The sequence below is a fragment of the Ranitomeya variabilis genome, chromosome 2 (assembly GCF_051348905.1).
Source record: "Ranitomeya variabilis isolate aRanVar5 chromosome 2, aRanVar5.hap1, whole genome shotgun sequence".
Taxonomy (NCBI): domain Eukaryota; kingdom Metazoa; phylum Chordata; class Amphibia; order Anura; family Dendrobatidae; genus Ranitomeya; species Ranitomeya variabilis.
This window is the reverse complement of record NC_135233.1, coordinates 1,062,327,050-1,062,348,950: the sequence shown is the minus strand read 5'-3', so window position 1 is coordinate 1,062,348,950 and position 21,901 is coordinate 1,062,327,050. Positions and strand designations below refer to the sequence as shown.

Below are 21,901 nucleotides of genomic sequence, written 5' to 3'. Positions count from 1 at the left end.
GGGTTTTTTGCTGACCGCTCAGACCCCTTTTGTATCGTTCTGCTTTCTAGTTTACAGCGGGCCTCAATTTGCTGAACCTATATATATCATCTCTATGTGTGTGCCTTCCTCTCATTTCACCGTCAATACATGTGGGGGGCAACTATACCTTTTGGGGTTCATTCCTCTGGAGGCAAGTGAGGTCTTTATTTTCTCTGCAGTACTAGTTAGCTCTTAGGCTGGTGCGTGGCGTCTAGAACCAACGTAGGCACGCTCCCTGGCTATCTCTAGTTGCGTTTGTCAGGCGTAGGGCAGCGGTCAGCCCAGGTTCCATCACCCTAGAGCTCGTCCGATATTTTGTATTACTTTGCTTGTCCCTTGCTATCCCTAGCAATTGGGATTCATGACAGATATACACACCTCCCAACCAGTGCGGGACAACTAATGTCCCGACCGGGATCGCGGGCTGACTGTCAAAATCGGGACAGTCCCGCTGGATTTGGGATGGTTGGGAGGTATGCATTTCAGTTCCATAGCAGGGATATGTTCTGTTATGGATCCGAAACGTTGCCACGTGGGCTAATAGAGTCCACATCTACAACCCCTGGCAAAAATTATGGAATCTCCGGCCTTGGAGGATGTTCATTCAGTTGTTTAATTTTGTAGAAAAAAAGCAGATCACAGACATGGCACAAAACTACAGTCATTTCAAATGGCAACTTTCTGGCTTTAAGAAACACTAAAAGAAATCAAGAACAAAAAATGTGGTAGTCAGTAATGGTTACTTTTTTTTAACCAAGCATAGGGAAAAATTATGGAGTTACTCAATTATGAGGGAAAAATTATGGAATCACCCTGTAAATTTTCATACCCAAAAATAACACCTGCATCAAATTAGATCGGCTTGTTATTCTGCATCTAAAAAGGAGTGATCACACCTTGGAGAGCTGTTGCACCAAGTGGACTGACATGAATCATGGCTCCAACAGGAAAGATGTCAATTGAAACAAAGGAGAGGATTATCAAACTCTTATAAGAGGATAAATCATCACGTAATGTGGCAAAAGATGTTGGTTGTTCACAGTCAGCTGTGTCAAAAATCTGGACCAGATACAAACAACATGAGAAGGTTGTTAAAGGCAAACATACTTGTAGACCAAGGAAGACATCAAAGCATCAAGACCGGAATTTTCAAGCAATATGTCTCCAAAACAGGAAATGCACAACAAAACAAATAAGGAACGAATGGGTGGAAACTGCAGTCAATGTCTGTGACATCTCCACTGCAGGAGGGTAGCCAAGGATAAGCCCGTCCTGGAGCGCTCCGGTGGTGTCAGACCTTCATGTGACGAGGCGGCGGCCATGGTCACCCCTCACCCTCTCTCCAGCACATGTGTCGTCCAGCAGTTACCGGCCTTGTAATCTTGGCTTTGTTGTACGGCCGCTTCTCTCCAATCTCACAACTTTCTTTGCCACTTCTCTCAAGGAGACTGGCTCCGCTGAAAATTAAAGGGGTGATCCGGCACTAGGGACATTTTTTTTTCTTAGTTAAGGGCATGGATTTGGCACTAAAAATAATAATTTTCTTAAAAAATGTTGCCCCATTCGCCTCCTATAGCCGCTGTGCTGCAGAAAGAGGTAACAGACTGCATCAGTGAGCGGAGTCTGAGGCCTCAGAATTTCTACCGCTTCTTTCTTTGTGTTTAGCTTCTCTTTGCTGATTTCTGACCACAGATGACATCAAACTTGAACGTGTGGGGCATTGACGAGCCTGTAAAAGCTGAAAAGGAGCAAACTTGTTAGGCCGGCGTCACACTGGCGAGTTTTACGGACGTAAGAGCGCAGAAACTACGTCCGTAAAACTCGCATAACATACGGCACAATTATTCTCAATGGGGCTGCTCCTATTAGCCGTATATTACGGTTCAGTATTATACGGCGTTCTACGCCGTACAAAATCGCAGCATGCTGCGTTTGTCAGCGTACTGCGCAAAAAAATCGCCAATGAAAGTCTATGGGGGCGAGAAAAATACGGATTCCACACGGACCAGCAGTGTGACTTGCGAGAAATACGCAGCGGTGTTAGTGAAAAGTCGGTAATTCAATTGCCGGCTTTTCATTTCTCCTGCACAAACCCGACAGGATATGAGACATGGTTTACATACAGTAAACCATCTCATATCCCCCTTTTTTTTGCATATTCCACACTACTAATGTTAGTAGTGTGTATGTGCAAAATTTCAGCGCTGTAGCTGCTGAAATAAAGGGTTAAATGGCGGAAAAAATTGGCGTGGGCTCCCGCGCAATTTTCTCCGCCAGAGCGGTAAAGCCAGTGACTGAGGGCAGATATTAATAGCCAGGAGAGGGTCCATGGTTATTGGCCCCCCCGTGGCTAAAAACATCTGCCCCCAGCCACCCCAGAAAAGGCACATCTGGAAGATGCGCCTATTCTGGCACTTGGCCACTCTCTTCCCACTCCCTGTAGCGGTGGGATATGGGGTAATGAAGGGTTAATGCCACCTTGCTATTGGAAGGTGACATTAAGCCAGATTAATGATGGAGAGGCGTCAATTATGACACCTATCCATTATTAATCCAATTGTAGGAAAGGGTTAAAAAACACACACACATGATTGAAAAGTATTTTAATGAAATAAACACAGCGGTTGTTGTAATAATTTATTGTTCTCTCAAATCCATTTGCAGTCCCTCGCTTGGCAACATAATAAACGCACAAGATACATACCTTCTGATGTACTGTCAGGTCCAACGATGTAATCCATCTGAAGGGGTTAACTAATATTACAAGCAGGAGCCCTGCTATAATGCAGCTGTGCTCCGTGCTTGTAATTCCCCTGCGAATGAATGAAATGTAGGTCATTGACCTACATTTCATTCATTCGCGGTGAGGCGCCCTCTGGTGGATGTTCTCATGAACTGCAGCCTGGGAACTTTTTCCCACGCTCCAGGTCATATGAGGACATCCACCAGGGGGCGCATCACCGCGAATGAATGAAATGTAGGTCAATGACCTACATTTCATTCATTCGCAGGGGAATTACAAGCACGGAGCACAGCTGCATTATAGCAGGGCTCCTGCTTGTAATATTAGTTAACCCCTTCAGATGGATTACATCGTTGGACCTGACAGTACATCAGAAGGTATGTATCTTGTGCGTTTATTATGTTGCCAAGCGAGGGACTGCAAATGGATTTGAGAGAACAATAAATTATTACAACAACCGCTGTGTTTATTTCATTAAAATACTTTTCAATCATGTGTGTGTGTGTTTTTTAACCCTTTCCTACAATTGGATTAATAATGGATAGGTGTCATAATTGACGCCTCTCCATCATTAATCTGGCTTAATGTCACCTTCCAATAGCAAGGTGGCATTAACCCTTCATTACCCCATATCCCACCGCTACAGGGAGTGGGAAGAGAGTGGCCAAGTGCCAGAATAGGCGCATCTTCCAGATGTGCCTTTTCTGGGGTGGCTGGGGGCAGATGTTTTTAGCCACGGAGGGGCCAATAACCATGGACCCTCTCCTGGCTATTAATATCTGCCCTCAGTCACTGGCTTTACCATTCTGGCGGAGAAAATTGCGCGGGAGCCCACGCCAATTTTTTCCGCCATTTAACCCTTTATTTCAGCAGCTACAGCGCTGAAATTTTGCACATACACACTACTAACATTAGTAGTGTGGAATATGCAAAAAAAAAGGGGATATGAGATGGTTTACTGTATGTAACCATGTCTCATATCCTGTCGGGTTTGTGCAGGAGAAATGAAAAGCCGGCAATTGAATTACCGGCTGTTCACAGATATCGCGCTGAATGAAATCTAAATACAGAATATATATATATGTGTCTCAATGACATATATATATATATATATATATATATATATACTGTATATATGTTTTAATGAACATTTGAGCACATAAATCCATTAGATGTCGGTTTTGCAAGCCTGCGAGAAAATCTCGCAGTACGGATGCCATACGGATTACATACGGAGGATGCCATGCGCAAAATACGCTGACACACCCTGCCTACGGATCACTATTTTGGGAACATTTCACCGTATTACGGCCGTAAAATACGGACCGTATTGTCTTACGCCGAGTGTGACGCCGGCCTTAATAAAACTCGTGTGAAAATGATTTTTTTCCAGCAAATAAATATATATATATATATATTTTTTATAAAATCCACCTGCCCCAGTGGTCACCAACACCTTATACATACATTAGATAATTATTTAAAATAAATAAAAAAAATTTTTTACACGATTTGCCCGAAACAAAAATGGCGACCTCTGCTGTCACGTGACCTGAGACCCTCAGAGATGATAGAGTTGACACCAAGTTTGGCGCCCCCTGCTGACTGGTGGAATCAGCTGCAGCGGCTGTGAGTCTGACTGAGCAGAGAAAGGGAAATGGCGGCCGGCGGCGGCGGCTTAGCCTGATCCGGGGGGACGAGAGTGCGGAGCTGCCGGGCGGTGCATGCCGGAGGACGAGCCGCGGACAGGAGCAGGGACAGGGGCGGCAGCCACAGCCGGAGCCTGAGAGCCCTCACCGGCCGCCGCTAACAACATGGTGAAGACCCGGCTCAGCTCCCGGCAGGGCCCGGACTTGAAGTTCATCTCATCCCGGACCCGCTCCGGACAGCGCCGGCTCACCGGCAGGACACAGCCGGCCGAGGTAAAGAGGAGGGAGGCGGCGGAGGAGGAGGCAGACGGCGGCCATTGTGTCTGAGCCTGTCTGCTGCCGAGAGAACACTGTGTGTGAGAGATTATCTCACTGTGACTGCTGGAGATATATGTGTGTATTACTCCACAGGGCAGTATATATATTACACCACAGACCAGTATATATATTACACCACAGGGCAGTATATATATATATATGTATATATTACACCACAGACCGGTGTGTATGTGTGTATATATATATATATATATATATATATATATATATCACATTGTCTGCTGCTGGAGATATATGTGTGTATTACTCCACAGGGCAGTATATATATATGCATCACACTGCCGCTGGACATACATGTATATATCACACCACAGACCAGTATATATATATCACACTGTGACTGCCGGAGATACAGTATTTGTATATAACATATATAGTATACCACAGGACAGTGTATCTATCTATCACACTGTCTGCTGCCGAGAGAACACTGCACTGAGATTCACACTGACTGCCGGAGATACAGTATATGTATATAACATATATATATATCACCACAGACCAGTATATATCACACTGTGGCTGCCTAGATAGCAGAATGTGTTGAGAACAATAAAACCTAAAAAAGAACACCCTAAATCACAACTAATATCCCACGGAGGTCTGGAGTTGGAATGATGCTCAAAATCAAAGTGTAAAATGAAGTTACAGGCTGATCCAACACAAGGAAATGATGCTCAGTAGTGTGTGTGGCCTCCACGTGCCTGTATGATCTCCCTACTGTACAATGCCTGGGCATGCTCCTTGAGGAAGGGACATCCGAAACGCGCGTCGGGAGGAGGTGGACACCGCGGCGCCTGTGCAGCATTTATTACTATCTGGTATGTGTTCGGCTCCCATGCTTTGTAAGTCCTACTTTTTCTTGTATCCCCACTGTTGGGTTATTGTGTACATATAAGAATAGTCGGTTATGGTGGACTGTGTATGGGTTCCATATTTCATTTTATTGTCTGGACTATGGGTGCTGCTCTGTTCCCCTTACATGCAACTATGGCTTGAGGGCCGGTTTTAACCCTTCATTGTCACTGTTTGGCCTGTTTTTATATTTTGCATATCAATAAAGTTGTAATTTATACTTATTCTGGGACTAGTACATCATTTTTCTGTGGTAATATGCTCCTGATGAGGCGGTGGATGGTCTCCTGAGGGATCTCCTCCCAGACCTGGACTAAAGCATCCGCCAACTCCTGGACAGTCTGTGGTGCAACGTGACCTTGAAGGATGGTGCGAGACATGATGTCACAGATGTGTTCAATCGGATTCAGGTCTGGGGAACAGGGGGGCCAGTCCATAGCTTCAATGCCTTCATCTTGCAGGAACTGCTGACACACTCGAGCCACATGAGGTCTGGCATTGTCCTGCATTAGGAGGAACCCAGGGACAACCACACCAGCATATGGTCTCACAAGGGGTCTTAGGATCTCATCTCAGTACCTAACGGCAGTCAGACTACCTCTGACGAGCACATGGAGTGCTGTGCGGCTCTCCAAAGAAATGCCACCCCACACTATTACTGACCCACTGCCAAACCGGTCATGCTGAATGATGTGTCAGGCAGCAGATCGCTCTTCACGGTATCTCCAGACTCTGTCATGTCTGTCACATGTGCTCAGTGTGAACCTGCTTTCATCTGTGAAGAGCACAGGGCGGCGCCAGTGGCGAATTTGCCAATCCTGGTGTTCTGTGGCAAATGCCCAGCGTCCTGCATGGTGCTGGGCTGTGAGCACAACCCCCATCTGTGGACGTCAGGCACCCAGACCACCCTCATGGAGTCGGTTTCTAACCATTTGTGCAGACATATGCACATTTGTGGCCTGCTGGAGGTCATTTTGCAGGGCTCTGGCAGTGCTCCTCCTGTTCCTCCTTGCACAAAGGCTGAGGTTGCCCTCCTACGGCTCCCTCCACATCTCCTGGTGTACTGGCCTGTCTCCTGGTAGCGCCACTGCCTCTGGACACTATGCTGACAGACACAGCAAACCTTCTTGCCACAGCTCACATTGATGTGCCATCCTGGATGAGCTGCACTACCTGAGCCACTTGTGTGGGTTGTAGAGTCTGTCTCATGCTACCACGAGTGTGAAAGCACAACCAACATTCAAAAGTGACCAAAACATCAGCCAGAAAGCATTGGTACTGAGATGTGGTCCCCACCTGCAGAACCACTCCTTTATTGAGGGTGTCTTGATAATTGCCAATAATTTCCATCTATTGTCTATTCCATTTACACAACAGCATGTGAAATTAATTGTCAATCAGTGTTGCTTCCTAAGTGGACAGTTTGATTTCACAGAATTTTGATGTTTAAGCGTTCCCTTTATTTTTATCAGCAGTGTATATTACACCACAGACCACAATATATCACACTGTGGCCGCTATCTATGTATATTACACCACAGACTATTATATATACACCATGTTCCAAATTATTATGCAAATTATAGATTTTTCGGATTTTCCTAAATCGTCGGTGCAAATGAGTCAGTCTAATAAATGTCATCACCAGTTAGATTATACATCGAATTTTATTGAAGAAACCTCCCAATGATAACAGTATAATCTCCAAAATGAATAAAAACTCAGAATGCAATGTTCCAAATTATTTGGCACGGTAGAATTTCTAAACATTTGATTTGTTTTATAGAACTGAAAATGCTCATTTGTTGAATTTGCAGCATTAGGAGGTCACATTCACTGGACATAAAAGCTATTTAACTCCCAAACCTCCTAACCGGCCAAGTTACATGTTAACATAGAACCCTTCTTTGATATCACCTTCACAATTCCTGCATCCATTGAGTTTCTGCTTCTATTTCTTTGCATGAAGTCAGAATAGCCTCCCAGAGCAGCTGTTTTGATGTGAACTGCCTCCCACCCTCATAGATCTTTTGTTTGATGATGCTCTAAAGGTTCTCTATAGGGTTGAGGTCAGGGGAAGATGGTGGCCACACCATGAGTTTTTCTCCTTTTATGCCCATAGCAGCCAATGACTCAGAGGGAATCTTTGCAGCATGAGATGGTGCATTGTCATGCATGAAGATGATTTTGTTCCTGAAGGCACATTTCTGCTTTTGATACCATGGAAGGAAGTTGTCAGTCAGAAACTCTATATACTTGGCAGAGGTCATTTTCACACCTTCAGGAACCTTAAAGGGCTCTACCAGCTGTTTCCCCATGATTCCGGCCCAAAACATGACTCCACCACCTCCTTGCTGACGTCGGTCGCAGCCTTGTTGGGACATGGTGGCCATCCACCAACCATCCACTACTCCATCCATCTGGACCATCCGGGGTTGCTTGACACTCATCAGTTAACAAGACTGTTTGAAAATTAGTGTGTATTTCTGGGCCCACTGCAACCATTTCTGCTTGTGAACACTGTTTAGGGGTGGCCGAATAGTAGGTTTATGAACCAAAGCAAGCCTTTGAAGGGTCCTACACCTTAAGGTTCTGGGCACTCCAGAGGCACCAGCAGCTTCCAACATCTGTTTGCTGCTTTGTAATGGTATTTTGGCAGCTGCTCTCTTAATTCAATGAATTTGTCTGGCAGAAACCTTCCTCATTATGCCTTTATCTGCATTAACTCTGTCTGATCTGTATCAGTCACAAATCTCTTCACAGTATGATGATCACTTTTAAGTTTTCATGAAATATCTAATGTTTTCATACCTTGTCCAAGGCATTGCACTATTTAAAGCTTTTCAGCAGCAGAGAGATGCTTTTTATTTCCCATATTGCTTGAAACCTGTGGCCTGCTTAATAATGTGGAACATCATTTTTAAGTACCATATATACTCGAGGATAAGCGGAGATGTTCAGCCACCAAAAAAATGGTCTGAAAGTGCCCCTCTCGGCTTATACTCGAGTCATGGTCGCCGGGGGGGTGTCAGCGGGTCAGGGGGAGCGACGACTATCACATACTCACCTGCTCTGGTGCTCCTGCATGTCCCATGGTCTCAGACGCCGGCACCTTCTTCCTCTGTTGAGCGGTCACGCATCCGCTGCCCCATTGTGAGGTGCGGGGAGGAGGGGGCGGAGTTCCGGCCGCGCATGCGCGGTAGGAAATGCTGGACACGACGCACCAAAAAACGTTACATGCAATGTTTTTTGGTGGCAACGGTACGACGCAACCGTCGCACGACTGTTGCGACGTGTGGCAATGCGTTGCACTGCGTCGAAAATAAGTCTATGGAGAAAAAACGCATCATGCAAGCACTTTTGCAGGATGCATTTTTTCTACAAAACGACGCATAGCGACGTGCAGTGCACGACGCTAGTGTGAAAGTAGCCTTACCTGGTATTTTGCACCACTCTTCTTTTGTAAACTGCTCCAGGTCTCTGATATTTCAAGGCGCCTTCTCCTAACATCAGTTTTAAGATCTCTCCACAGGTGACGTGGAGCAGACTTGTCGCTGAGTGCCGGGTGCAGAGGTTGTGTGGAGGTGACTTGTCGCTGAGAGCTAGGTGCAGAGGTGGTGTGGAGGGGACTTGTCGCTGAGAGCTAGGTGCAGAGGTGACGTGGAGCGGATTTGTCGCTGAGAGCTAGGTGCAGAGGTTGTGTGGAGGGGACTTGTCGCTGAGCGCCGGGTGCAGAGGTTGTGTGGAGGGGACTTGTCGCTGAGCGCTGGGTGCAGAGGTGGTGTGGAGGGGACTTGTCGCTGAGAGCTAGGTGCAGAGGTGACGTGGAGCGGATTTGTCGCTGAGAGCTAGGTGCAGAGGTTGTGTGGAGGGGACTTGTCGCTGAGCGCCGGGTGCAGAGGTTGTGTGGAGGGGACTTGTCGCTGAGCGCTGGGTGCAGAGGTGGTGTGGAGGGGACTTGTCGCTGGGTGCAGAGGTGCTGTGGAGGGGACTTGTCGCTAACGTCGGGTGCAGAGGTTGTGTGGACGGGATTTGTCACTGAGTGTCGGGTACAGAGGTGGTGTGGAGGGTACATGTTGCTGAGTGCCGGGTGCAGAGGTGGTGTAGAGGGGACTTGTCGCTGACCTTCGGGTGCAGAGGTGGCGTGGAGGGGACATGTCGCTGAGTGCCGAGTGCAGAGGTGGCGTGGAGGGGACATGTCGCTGAGTGCCGGGTACAGAGGTGGCGTGGAGGGGACACGTCGCTGAGCGTCGGGTGCCGAGATGGCACGGAGGGGAAATGTCCCTGAGTGCAGAGGTGGCGTGGAGGGGACATGTCGCTGAGTGCAGAGGTGGCGTGGAGGGGACATGTCGCTGAGTGCAGAGGTGGCGTGGAGGGGACATGTCGCTGAGTGCAGAGGTGGCGTGGAGGGGACATGTCGCTGAGTTCCGAGTGCAGAGGTGGCGTGGAGGGGACATGTCGCTGAGTGCCGAGTGCAGAGGTGGCGTGGAGGGGACATGTCGCTGAGTGCCGAGTGCAGAGGTGGCGTGGAGGGGACATGTCGCTGAGTGCAGAGGTGGTGTGGAGGGGACATGTCGCTGAGTGCCGAGTGCAGAGGTGGCGTGGAGGGGACATGTCGCTGAGTGCAGAGGTGGTGTGGAGGGGACATGTCGCTGAGTGCAGAGGTGGTGTGGAGGGGACATGTCGCTGAGTGCCGAGTGCAGAGGTGGCGTGGAGGGGACATGTCGCTGAGTGCAGAGGTGGCGTGGAGGGGACATGTCGCTGAGTGCCGAGTGCAGAGGTGGCGTGGAGGGGACATGTCGCTGAGTGCCGAATGCAGAGGTGGCGTGGAGGGGACATGTCGCTGAGTGCCGAGTGCAGAGGTGGCGTGGAGGGGACATGTCGCTGAGTGCAGAGGTGGCGTGGAGGGGACATGTCGCTGAGTGCCGAGTGCAGAGGTGGCGTGGAGGGGACATGTCGCTGAGTGCAGAGGTGGCGTGGAGGGGACATGTCGCTGAGTGCCGAATGCAGAGGTGGCGTGGAGGGGACATGTCGCTGAGTGCCGAGTGCAGAGGTGGCGTGGAGGGGACATGTCGCTGAGTGCAGAGGTGGTGTGGAGGGGACATGTCGCTGAGTGCCGAGTGCAGAGGTGGCGTGGAGGGGACATGTCGCTGAGTGCAGAGGTGGCGTGGAGGGGACATGTCGCTGAGTGCCGAGTGCAGAGGTGGCGTGGAGGGGACATGTCGCTGAGTGCCGAATGCAGAGGTGGCGTGGAGGGGACATGTCGCTGAGTGCCGAGTGCAGAGGTGGAGGGGACATGTCGCTGAGTACCGAGTGCAGAGGTGGCGTGGAGGGGACATGTCGCTGAGCGTCGGGTGCCGAGATGGCACGGAGGGGACATGTCGCGGAGTGCAGAGGTGGCACGGAGGGAAGCTGTTGCTGGACGCGGCGGTGGGGGCTGTTGCTGAGCGACGGGGGGACCTGTTGAACCAGGTGGCACAGTTGAATGTTTTTTTTTTTGTCCTGTGCTTTTATACAGGATAACAGGTAAAAACTAAACCTTTTCTGTAGCCCATGGAGGACACTTTCAGCTCTGCTGCACCAGGTAGAGATGAGCTGAGCTTGTCCTATGGCATAGTGCAATGTTTTGCACTTTCTCCATCGTGCGCATGGGAGTGACACTCTACTCTGCTACATCTGCCCCTACACTTTCCTTTATGACTCGCTGACCGCTCTGATCAGTTGCTGCGGCTATCCCTGGCCGGTGTTGGGTGCCGCAGCCGCTGATCTGTCTTCTGCCCTTCTCGTCTCCATTACTTCTGTGCTTGTGTGCTGTGTCCGGGCTCCGCAGGCTTTGTGCCCATTGTGCTGTGGCCGTAGTGTGGGCACAGCAGGCGCTTGTCTACATTGTATAAAAGAACACAAGTTTCCTTGGAGTGGAGCGCCCTCTGGTGGATGACTCCTCACATCTGTCAGGGCTGTCACAGCTGGTGTAACATGTAGCTGCAGCTCCTGGGGCCTCCCTGCAGTTACTGTGCTCTCTGCAGGACGGACAGACACCGTTTTCCTTTTTCCTCTCTTGTTCTTGCTTTTCACCTTGTATTATGTCTCAGGGAATGCGGCTGATCCGTGTGCGGACCCCGCGGTGCAGGAATCCGGGGGGCAGAATTTCACTTTCCCAGCAGATATATCTGATTTCTTCCATCTGTTTATTTTCTAAATGGTGACACCAGTGCTGGGAGTTGTCATCTGAGCATGCTGAGAGTTGTAGTTTTGCATTAGCCATTCTGATGGGAACAGACATAGTGCAGACAGTACTGCTCCTCGGGAACACCCTCCAGGTTTAGCAGCCCGCCCCGTTGGCGGTCACTAGGACATCTTGGTTTTGGGTCCTGGTACTGATCGCTGACCTTATGTGCCTCTGATGTTCCAGTCATCTGACCGCTGCAGCCAATCGCTGTCCTCTTTAACACCCAGTTATTACTTTATTCATACATTTCCAGGAGAAAGGACAGAGGGGCGGCATGTTGTAGAGTTCAGAGTAACTATATTCATCAACATAGCGGTGTTATTCCTCCTGGAAATGCCTCCATTTATGACCCACGGGGTTCTTATACCTTTTGTCAATGTGCTTCTGGTGTCAGAGCTGAGTATCTATGGTTTAGCCCCATTGATGAGGAATAATCACCCCTAGTAATTGATTTATTCCTGTGTTTCCAGGAGGAAAAACAGAGGGGTGAAAATAACGTAAACTTCTGAGTAAATCTTCTCCAGGATTATTAGTAGTAAATGTGTCGGATGCTCGTAATTGGGGAGGACTTTGCACCAGAAGTTGTGTATTTGCAGTGTGGTCTCTGTATAGCATTGGTTGCCATGCTCCGGGGAAGGCTCAGCAGAGCTGTGTGTGTATCTGGCGGCCGTCTGGTTACATTCCCAGCTCTCCCAGTACAAGTTCATCTGGGGCCGCACATATCTCTGCTGCCTCCCCCATGTAAACAAAGAAGCAGCTGGTGCGCAGAGCGGCCTGCAGTCATGTGAGCTGCCTGCACATACAGCGGCTACAGAAAGTATTCACACCCCTTTACATTTTTCACTCTGTTTCATTGCAGCCATTTGGTAAATTCAAAAAAGTTATTTTTTTCTTATTAATGTACACTCTGCACCCCATCTTGACTGAAAAAAACAGAAAAGTAGAAATTTTTGTATATTTATTAAAAAAAAAAAAACTGAAATATCACATGGTCATAAGTATTCAGACCCTTTGCTCAGTATTGAGTAGAAGCACCTTTTGCGCTAGTACAGCCATGAGCCTTCTTGGGAATGATGCAACAAGTTTCTCACCCCTGTATTTGGGGATCCTCGGCCATTCTTCCTTGCAGATCCTCTCCAGTTCCGTCAGGTTGGATGGTGAATGTTGGTGGACAGCCATTTTCAGGTCTCTCCAGAGATGCTCAATTGGGTTTAGGTCAGGGCTCTGGCTGGGCCAGTCAAGAATGGTCACAGAGTTGTTCTGAAGCCAGTCCTTTGTTATTTTAGCTGTGTGCTTAGGGTCATTGTCTTGTTGGAAGGTGAACCTTCAGCCAAGTCTGAGGTCCAGAGCACTCTGGAAGAGGTTTTCATCCAGAATATCTCTGTAGTTGGCCGTGTTCAAACTCTATGTGGGCTTTCATATGTCTTGCACTGAGGAGAGGCTTCCGTCGGGCGACTCTGCCATAAAGGTCCAACTGGTGGAAGGCTGCATTGATAGTTGACTTTGTGGAACTTTCTCCCATCTCCCTACTGCATCTCTGAGCTCAGCCACAGTGATATTGGGGTTCTTCTTTACCTCTCTCACCAAGGCTCTTCTCCCACGATTGCTCAGTTTGGCTGGACGGCCAGGTCTAGGAAGACTTCTGGTGGTCCCAAACTTATTCCATTTAAGGATTATGGAGGCCACTGTGCTCTTAAAAACCATGAGTACTGCAGAAATTCTGTTAACCTTGGCCAGATCTGTGCCTTGCCACAATTCTGTCTCTGAGCTCCTTGGCCAGTTCCTTTGACCTCATGATTCTCATTTGGTCTGACATGCACTGTGAGCTGTGCGGTCCTATCAGTTTAATTACACACAGCTGGCCCCCAATGAAGGAGTAGAACCGTCTCAAGGAGGATCTCAAGGAAATGGACAGCATAGCACTTAAATATGAGTGTCTGAGCAAAGGGTCTGAATACTTATGACCATGTGATATTTCAGTTTTTCTTTTTTATTAAATTTGCATAAACTTCTACATGTCTGTTTTTTTTTCAGCCAAGATGGGGTGCAGAGTGAACATTAATGAAAAAAAATGAACTTTTTTGAATGTACCAAATGGCTGCAATGAAACAAAGCGTGAAAAATGTAAAGGGGTCTGAAAACTTTCCGTACCCACTGTATGTATGCCTGGCACATGAGGCGCCGCCCCCCCATCCCTGACAGTTGTATTGTCTTGAACACAATATATTGTTACTGATGCACGTTACAAGAACACTTTCTAACATTTCCATCCTCTCAGACCATGGTCCCTGGTGATATTCTACAACAATGAGACCTAAAAATGCATCAATACAAAAAGCTAGATGTAATATACAGCGATCAATACAATTAAAATTTTGTTGAATTTTTCTCGGGGTAAGTCTATGTTCACACGATGCATTTTTTTTTTTAAGCAAATTAAAAGTTGCAGTACCAGCAAAAGCTATGACATTTTTAAAATCTCATGCACATACTAGTGTTTTTTTCTTGACTGAATAGGAAAACTTCAGCATGTCGCTTTTCAGCATTTTTGCAGTGTTTTTTTTCAACCATTGAAAGCAATGAGGAAGTGCAAAAAAACATTGCCTTTAGTTTTATCCTGCATTTTTAGTAATAAAAAGCAGATACAGTAGGGTGTGAAACCTATTTATTTTTGTGACTTTTTTCTCATGTTTAAACCTTCATGTCTTGGTGTTTTCACATGAGAATGGCTGTAGTATTAGTACAGTTTATATTAGTGATAGTGTATGTGTTAAAGTAAACATGCCTGAGCAATTCAATGGCCAACCAATGTGTGTAAAGGTACCGTCACACTCAGCAACTTTGCAACGAGAACGACAACAATCCGTGACGTTGCAGCGTCCTGGATAGCGATCTCGTTGTGTTTGACACGCAGCAGCGATCTGGATCCCGCTGTGCCATCGCTGGTCGGAGCTAGAAGTCCAGAACTTTATTTCGTCGTCAGGTCGGCGTGTATCGTCGTGTTTGACATCAAAAGCAACGACGCCAGCAATGTTTGACATGGAGCTAACAACCTGCGAGAACGAGAAGTGAGTCGCCGTTACGTCACTGGATCGCTCCTGCATAGTTCTGGAGTTGCTGTGTTTGACGTCTCTACAGCGACCTAAACAGCGACGCTCCAGCGATCTAGTTTAGGTCGGCTCGTTGTCTATATCGCCGCAGCGTCGCTGAGTGTGACGGTACCTTAAGTAAAAATTGCCTGACCAGTGTGTGAAATTGAAGGATGTCTGACCAGCTCAATGGCCCTGGCCAATGTGTGTAAGTAAGAATTGCCTGACCAATGTGTGAAATTGAACAATGACTGACCAACTCAATGGCCCTGACCAATGTATGAAATTGAAGGATGTCTGACCAGCTCAATGGCCCTGATCAATGTGTGAAATTGGTCAGGGCCATTGAGTTGGTCAGGCATCCTTCAATTTCACACATTGAACAGGGCCATTGAGTTGGTCAGGTATCCTTCAATTTCATACATTGGTCAGGGCCATTGAGTTGGTCAGGTATCCTTCAATTTCATACATTGGTCAGGGCCATTGAGTTGGTCAGGCATCCTTCAATTTCACACATTGAACAGGGCCATTGAGTTGGTCAGGTATCCTTCAATTTCATACGTTGAAGGATGCCTGACCAACTCAATGGCCCTGACCAATGTATGAAATTGAAGGATCCCTGACCAACTCAATTGCCCTGACGAATGTGTGAAATTGAAGGATGCCTCACCAATGTGTGAAAGATATGACACATTGTATCAAAATGTCAAATCTTCGGTGCTGTACCATGAAAAGATAAGAATAAAATATTTACAAAAATATCAGGGGTGTACTCACTTTTGGGATAAATCGTACATTGGAAAGGCTGAGTTGTGGGGACCAAAATTTTCGATAATTGTAAGTGGGATAAGTATTGAGGAATTGAAGAAGGAAAGCGACGGGGGAGGAAGACATTGGAAGACATTCTAAGCTGTGGTGGACTTTTCTAATCAGTTTGTGCAGTCGTAGATTCTATAGTTGGGTTGTAACTGTTTCAGCAAACAACTCTTGCCGAGAGGGAGGGGTATGTTGACCTCCAGTGACATGGGATCATTGTTTGGTGACCTGTTGTAACAGGGATTACTCTGTCGCCTCATTGGGGGACACAGGACCATGGGTGTTATGCTGCTGTCCACTAGAAGGCGACACTATGCATAATCTGAAAAAGATTAACCGTGGCTTCTCCTCTGCAGTATACACTCCTGGACGGCGTCAGCCTTCTCCAGTTTTTGCTTAGTGTCGCATAGGAGGCACACCTAAGATTTTTTTTTTTTACTCTGTTTTTTTCTGACGGATTACAGATGAAGAAAAGTGGGTGTCTCCTGTGAGACTCCCGGCATGGCTCCTTCCTCGGCCCCCTATTACGAGGTGCCCGGTTGAAGTAGAGATGATTATTCCCCATGTTGCTCCTTCCCCAGTCCCTCGGGTGCTGGTTCGAAGTCGAGACCCCCCTCCTTCCCCAAATACTTTTGGTTTCTGGGTTGAGGTTGAGGCGAGGATAAAGGCCCCTGAAGGTGTGACAACAGCACCCTCCCTAATCCCCCTCTGGGGGCATTAGGTTGAGACACCTCAGGTAGGGCCTGTACAGGCAGCACTCTACAGCTCCCAGCAATGGGTCAGCACACTGTGCCTGCATCCAGGGACCCCAGCCCAGCTGCGGGCTCCTGTTGGGGCCGGGGGGAGTGCAGGCAGGCATGGCACAGACAGACACAGGGCTCCCTGCGCCTCTGTCTCTGCGGCAGCACCAGCTCTATACTGCCTCAGGGGGACCCCTCACAGGGCCCCCCCTTCCGCTTACAGCCCCACCGCTATCCTGCCTTTAAATCCGGGGGGGGGGGGTCCGGTTCAGATCCGACCCCCCCCCCCCCGGACTTCCGCGCCGGCCTGGAGCCTTTCTGGGCATCCGGCATCTAATTTGGGCCCCGGCTTCGGCCTAGCTGTAGCCGCCGCCTCCTCTCCGCCCCCCGGTTGGCAAATACGACACTCTACAGTGTCATAAAGGGGGTGGATCGAGACAGAAAGGGCTCGTTTTTACACAGCTTTGCCGCCTTTTTCTCAGCTCTCTGCCCCCTTCTCCCCCTGCCTCTTCTCCTCGGCGGCCATTTCTACTGCAGCAAGGATTAACCCTGCATCTCCCGGGCAGCAGGACCAGGTCAGCCAGTCTCCGGGGGGGCACAAGACTGTGGATCTTCGGCGCTGGACCTAGGGGCATACTGGTGGGGTAAGATCACAGCTGGGTTGTTTTACTCGGCTGTGAATCCATATTACCTATAAGGCTCCCCTATAGGTTTCTCTACCCCTGTAAGGTCCTCTGCAGCCAGCCCTTCTGCACTCTGTGCACTATGCCGGGCTCAAGGTCCAAGAGAACCAGGCAGGACTGCTATTATGCATTCTGTACAGCCTGCAGGACCGCTCTCCCCAGTGGCAGCACGTAACGCGTTGCCAGGACTGCATCCAGACTACTGTGTCAGAGCCCCAACAAGCCCCTGCCAATGCCTCGGTGTCTAATGCCACGCCGGAATGGGTCACTCAGAGGTCGCAATCTATGACGCAGTCTATAGATAACCAAACCTCCACATTGCTTCAGGCTCTGCAGAGTCATGCCTCGGCTATGACCGCTACCCAGCAAAGGGAGAGCTTGACTCAGGAACAGAACGACCTGGCACATCCACGTCTAGGTCAGGACGCAAGCGGACCCATAGGTCAAGTCCATCTGCGTCATCCCATAGCACACGGTCATCCCCTTCTAGGGAGAGACACCGTAGTTCCAAGTCATCTAGACCGTCCCCTTCCAGGGGCAGACAATGCAGATCTCCGCAAACCCCGACCAGAGAAGTCCTCCCCAGCTCACCCAGCAGGGGACGCCTCAGTGATGCACATGATTCGGAAGGCATCTGCGACTCTGACTCAGACAGGGGAACGGAGGGGTCCCTGATCCCAATCCCCCTAGCAATACAGCGCTAGTCGAGGACATAATCTCTTCCATCAATCGGGTGCTGGACATTACTAATCTGCCACCAGAGGATTTCTTTTGAAGGACCTCTGAAGCCTCTGAAGGTTTTCTTTAACCACCCAGAGTTTAAAGCGATCCTTATAGAGCAGCTCTCAAAGCCTGAGAAAAAACTTGCTAATCGCAAATATCTGGAGGCAAGGTACCCTTTCCTACAGAAGGACACCAAGGAATGGACATATCCACCCGAAGTAGACCCCCCCCCAGTCTCTAGACTAGCAGCACAGACTCTCCTTTCACTGCCAGATAACTCAACCCTCAGGGACGCAGCAGACCGGCAGTTAGAACGCATGGCTCGTTCAATTTTCGAGGCGGCAGGGGCCTCCCTGGCTTTCGCGTTCACTTCAGTTTGGGCTGCCAAGGCCATACTGGCTTGGGCCAAAAATTTACAAGCTAGCCTCCAAGCATCTGCTCCTGAGCTATCGGACCAAGCGGTTCAAATAGCAGTTGTAGCAGATTACATGCTTCATTCAGCTCTGGATCCAGCAAGGGGCGTAGCGGGGATAGCATCAAACGCCATCACGATTCGGCGTATCCTCTGGCTGCGGAATGGAAAGCGGACGCAGCCTCAAAGAAGTCCCTCACACACCTCCCGTATCTCAGTGGGTGACTTTTCGGTGAAAGGTTGGATACAATGATATACAAAGCCACCGGGGGGAGGGAAGAGTACCTCTCTCCCTCAGCTGAAACCTATACGCACTTACAAGAAGTGTAACAAAACCGATTCCGACCCTTTCGGAATTCCTCGGGCTGGTCCGTCTCGCGTCCAGCACAAAATCGTAACCGTTCCCCACACAGGGACAACTCATGGTCGACGCAAAGGTCGGACAAGACCTGGCAGTTAAAAGCAGGCCAGTCAAAGCCCAAAGGAGGTAAACCTCAGATATTTTCCTCCTTATGACTCACCAACCCCGGAAGACATCCCACCTGTAGGCAGCCGAATTTGCTCTTCCAGCAAGTCTGGATGCCTACTACAGAAGACAGGTGGGTCAGGGAACTAGTGTCTTCCGGATACAAAATAGACTTCACCTCCAACCCACCGAACCGAGTCTTCCTCTCTGTTCCCCCAAAACCGCCAGCCAAGGCTCATGCCTTCCACCAAGCGGTTCCCTCGCTTCTTCAAGCAGGAGTCATAGTACCGGTTCCCACGGCCGGGCGCTTCCGAGGGTTCTACTCCAATCTATTCATAGTCCCCAAGAAAAGGAGGCATCGTACGGCCCATACTGGACCTTAAACAACTGAACAAATATGTACGGGTTCATCACTTCCGCTGGAGTCCCCTTCGGTCCATCATTGCGTCCATGGAGAAGGGAGAATTTCTCTCCTTCATAGAAATACAAGACGCATACCTGCATATACCGATTGCACCTGCTTGTCAGAGTTTTTCTCAGGTTCGCAATCGACCAGGACCACTACCATTTCGTGGCTCTTCCGTTCGGACTCGCCATGGCTCCCAGAGTGTTTACCAAGGTCATGGCAGCCACCATGGACGTCCTGCACTCCAGAGGCATAGTAGTCGTTCCATACCTGGACGATCTACTCATCAAGGCTCCTACCTTCAAGGACTGCGAGCTCAGCGTCTCAATCACAATCGACACTGAGTCGCATGGGTTGGTTAGTCAACCTACAAAGGTCATCACCAACCCTGAGTCAGTCTCTGACCTTCCTGGGAATGCTATACAACACCTCCAGGGGTCTAGTGCTCTTTCCCAGGGACAAGGCACTGGCTCTCCGCCTAGGAGTTCGCATTCTCCTCCGCAAACCCCCTCGATCTCTCCGGTTTGCCATGAGTCCTTGGCAGGATGGGGGCAGCAATAGAAGCGGTCCCAATTTGGCCCAGTTTCTCCTCCGGACTCTCCAACTAGCCATTCTCATGTCCTGGGACAGGAATCCCTTTCTCGACAGGGAGTTCCGGCTAACGTCGTCAACCAAGAGGTCCCTGCACTGGTGGCTCAAGCCAACCTCGCTAGCAAAGGGGAAATCCTTTCTCACAGGTAAGTGGAAGGTTCTGACCACCGATGCGAGCCTGACGGGTTGGGGTGCAGTGCACCTACACCACAGGGCACAGGGCAAGTGGTCCCCAGTGGAAGCGACCATGCTCATCAACATCCTGGAAATTCGTGCCAACCTCCTGGCATTGAGGGCCTTCCATCATTTACTGGCAGCCTCTCGCATCAGAATACAATCAGACAATGCCACCACTGTGGCATATGTGAATCACCAAGGGAGGACCCGCAGTACCCAGGCGATGCGAGAAGTGTCACACATCCTCCACTGGGTGGAGGACACAGGCTCGGTTCTCTCGGCGATCCACATTCCGGGTATGGACAACTGGGAAGCAGACTTCCTCAGATGACAAGGAATAGATTCGGGAGAGTGGTCTCTCCATCCTGAAATTTTTTGTCAGAACTGCCATCGCTGGGGGACCCCAGATGTGGACCTAATGGCATCCCACTTCAATGCCAAGGTCTCCAACTTCATGGCCAGAACACACGATCCGTGGTCGCTCAGAGCAGACGTTCTGGTTCAGGACTGGACCCAGTTCCAGCCTCTGTACATTCTTCCACCTCTCCCCCTGTTATCCAGAGTGGTGAGGAAGATCAAGCAAGATGGAGTTCCAACCATCTTAATCGCATCGGTCTGGCCCAGACGTACATGGTACGCCGACGTCGTACAACTTTCAGCAGACGCCCCCTGGCGCCTCCCCGACCGCCCCGATCTTCTATCACAAGGGCCGTTCTACCACCAGAACTCAGGGGCTCTCAATTTGACGGCATGGCCCTTGAAACCTGGGTTCTAACCCAGGCAGCGCTCTCGACAGACGTCATTAGGACCATGATCAGGGCACGGAAGCCTGCCTCTGCCAAGATCTAAGACCGTATCTGGAAAGTTCTCTTTACCTGGTGCGAATCTCGCGGCCAGACCCCATTCCCTTCTTCCCTCCCCGAACTACCTGTTTTTTTTTCTCCAATCGGGTCTGGAGGCCAGGCTGTCCCTGGGCTCGCCTAAGAGCCAGGTGTCAGCCCTCTCAGTGCTTTTTTTCAAAGGCGCATTGCTACCAAGCTGCGAGTAAGGACTTTTCTTCAGGGGGTTTCCCGATTGGTTCCCCCCTACAGACGACCACTAGAAACATGGGACCTCAACCTGGTCCTGACAGCATTGCAGGAACCACCCTTCGAACACCTTTAGGAGGTCCCGCTCCGCCTTCTCTCCCAGAAGGTGTTTTTTTCCTGGTGGCAATCACCTCGCTACGCAGGGTGTCTAAACTGACAGCACTCTCCTGCAGACGGCTCTTCCTGGCTTTTCCCCAGGACAAGGTAGTTCTCCGTACTGTCCCATTCTTCCTTCTGAAGGTTGTGTCCAACTTACACCTCAATGAGGAAATTTCTCTGCCTTCCCTTTGTCCGGTCCCGGTTCATAGAGTGGAGAAGGCTCTGCATGCTCTTGACCTTGTCAGGGCATTGCGTATATATGTGTCTAGGACTGCCTCCTTCCGGAGGTCTGATCCCTTTTCCTTCTTCCAGAAGGCGGCCGCAAGGGTCTCCCAGCTTCGAAAGCTACCCTTGCCAGGAAGATCACATCCACCATACAAGAGGCCTACCGCCTTAAGAATTCTCCTCTTCCAGCCGGTATTACGGCACACTCTACATGGGCGGTAGGGGCCTCCTGGGCCATTCGGCTCCAGGCTTCGGCACAAGTGTGTAAGGCGGCCACTTGGACTAGCCCACACTCGTTTACTAAACACTACAGGGTTCATACCCAGACCTCAGCGGACGCGAGCCTGGGTAGACTGGTTCTGCAGGCGGCGGTGCCCCAAGTATAGGGGCCTGTCTGCACAATATTCGTCCATTGCTTCCCACCCAGGGACTGCTTTGGGACGTCCCATGGTCCTGTGTCCCCCAATGAGGCGACAGAGTAAAGGAGATTTTTGTGTACTCACCGTAAAATCTTTCTCTTGGCCTCTAATTGGGAGACACAGCTCCCACC

At 49.5% G+C, this 21,901-nt stretch overlaps 1 protein-coding gene across 3 annotated transcripts in view; it reads left to right on the top strand.

The window, feature by feature from the left end:
* The first annotated feature begins 4,389 nt into the window (after positions 1-4,389).
* Positions 4,390-21,901, top strand: part of ATAD2B (ATPase family AAA domain containing 2B) — a 138,498-nt gene continuing 120,986 nt past the window's right edge. For 2 of the 3 annotated variants that reach the window (XM_077291497.1, XM_077291496.1), the window contains exon 1: positions 4,434-4,686. In XM_077291497.1, coding sequence (XP_077147612.1) covers positions 4,579-4,686 — 108 coding nt within the window. In that variant the 5' untranslated portion in view covers positions 4,434-4,578. Of the gene's footprint in view, positions 4,687-21,901 lie in introns of all 3 variants that reach the window. The other variant, XM_077291498.1, reaches the window with a different exon arrangement.